At 50.7% G+C, this 1,953-nt stretch overlaps 1 protein-coding gene across 1 annotated transcript in view; it reads right to left on the reverse strand.

Moving 5' to 3' along the window:
• STK25 (serine/threonine kinase 25) overlaps positions 1–1,953 on the reverse strand; it is a 15,120-nt gene that overhangs the window by 6,990 nt on the left and 6,177 nt on the right. The window contains 2 exon segments of the mRNA XM_009074070.1: positions 675–731; positions 1,892–1,953. The exon segment at positions 1,892–1,953 is cut by the window's right edge and continues 21 nt beyond it. Coding sequence (XP_009072318.1) covers positions 675–731; positions 1,892–1,953 — 119 coding nt within the window.

Genomic DNA, 1,953 nt, shown 5'->3' on the forward strand with positions numbered 1-1,953 from the left:
CTCTGGAAAACTTTATTGTCCCAAAGAGAGCAAAATCCTGTGACAGAACACAGCACAGCAGCTCTTCGGATATATTCTGCATTTGTATGCCCTTAAAAGCTGTGGTAACTTGTACTATCAAACACCTGGGAATCCTGATCATGGCCCAGGGCCCTGCTGAGCCTGATGCACTGAACAATACCAGAACTCTGAGTGGGTGAGGCACAGCTTTTTTATTGTCCCAAAGAGAGCAAAATCCTGTGACAGAACACAGCACAGCAGCTCTTCGGATATATTCTGCATTTGTATGCCCTTAAAAGCTGTGGTAACTTGTACTATCAAACACCTGGGAATCCTGATCATGGCCCAGGGCCCTGCTGAGCCTGATGCACTGAACAATACCAGAACTCTGAGTGGGTGAGGCACAGCTTTGCATAGCTCCAAATCAATGGGCTGCTGTCACTTTTCAGTTCACTGGCTCTTCCCATCAGCATGCTGGAGAACAGTGCTTGGACAGCTAAGCTCCCTGCAGACCTTTTCCTCTGCCCTGGCACAAGCACAACCAGCAAGTCTGTGCTGCAGTGCCCACCCCTCAGGCACAGGCCGCCAAAGCCACGGGATGTGGCAAGGGAGTGTCTCACAAAACAAGGCTGCAGCCAGTGTTTTTCATAGTTCAGAGCTTGCCATGTACTTACCAAATCCAGGGCTGAACCTCCTCCCAGGTACTCCATGATTATCCACAGTTTAGTGCCCTGCAAGCAAGAGCACAAATCAAGATAGTACTAAAAGCAGGCAGAAAAGTTAAACACCCAGGAGGCAGCAGGACACAGGAGCAGTCCTGTACACAATCCAAGAGATGCTGCACACCACAGCTCCCAGGGTGCTGAGGAAGGAGATCCCAGCTCCCTCTGTTCTGCTGACACAGCATTATAGAGGTGGACCTGCCCCATGCACATTTCCAGCTCTCAGCCTGCAGTTTCATGTGAGCATGTGCCTCTACAGGCACCAGACTGTCCAGCCCCCAAAGATCAGCTTATTCTCAGGTTGGAGCCATGTAACAGCTCTCCAGCAGCATATCCAGCATAACTCCTGGCAATGGCAGGAGAGCTTTGCCGCCTTTGGTGTCACCAACAGGGCTGCCAGCTTGAAGACAATCAGCAAGACACTCTTACTCCTCAGAGAAGAGATTTCCATGCTGAGGTTCACAAGGTCCTGGTAGGAGGTAAGAGGCAGGTCCATGAAATTACAACAGGAGGCTGAGGAAATGCACTAAGGCCTTTGAGAAATACTTAAGGAATTTCAGGCTCCAAAGAGCTTAGGAACTGTCTGCTGCAGCCCTAGGGATACCTCCACCTCCAGCACCTAGCATGCAGAGCCACCCCAATCATCACTGCTAGCAGCTTCCATCAGGGACTCCTAAACCTGTTCTCCCTGGAACCAGTGCCAGCACTACTCCACAGACTCAGCTCATATTCTCTTCACCATTTCTGATTAAAGGATGATCACAAGATCACAAAGGACAGTTTCAACCTCCTCTTCTTTCCAGAGGCATAAATCCCTCAATGGTACTACCTGAAAACTCCGCTGTTTCGGGAAAGTATTCCACAAACTTCCTTTCAGGAATGGTCAGACCAGGGAGAGATCAGTCTCTCCAACAAGTAATTTTCTCTCCAGTGAGGTGTCCTGCTCTTGGGACCACACTGTACCGGGCACCTCATTTCCACGAGCTTAGCAAGGTCCAGCCTGCTCTGAAGAGCAGATCAATGCACTAAGCAGAGCCAGAGCTGTTCCACAAAGGCCCTCACACAGTGGACACTTTCCAGTGCCATGTGCCACCACACACTGCAGCACCCACCGAGGAGCCCACCCCATTCCCAAACCGCTGGCAAGGAACTGCCATGGTGTGTCCTACCTTCAAGTAGGAGCCATAGTACCGGGTGATGTAGGGACTATCACACTGGCTGAGCACTGTGA

The sequence above is a fragment of the Acanthisitta chloris genome, unplaced genomic scaffold (assembly GCF_000695815.1).
Source record: "Acanthisitta chloris isolate BGI_N310 unplaced genomic scaffold, ASM69581v1 scaffold23314, whole genome shotgun sequence".
NCBI lineage: Eukaryota > Metazoa > Chordata > Aves > Passeriformes > Acanthisittidae > Acanthisitta > Acanthisitta chloris.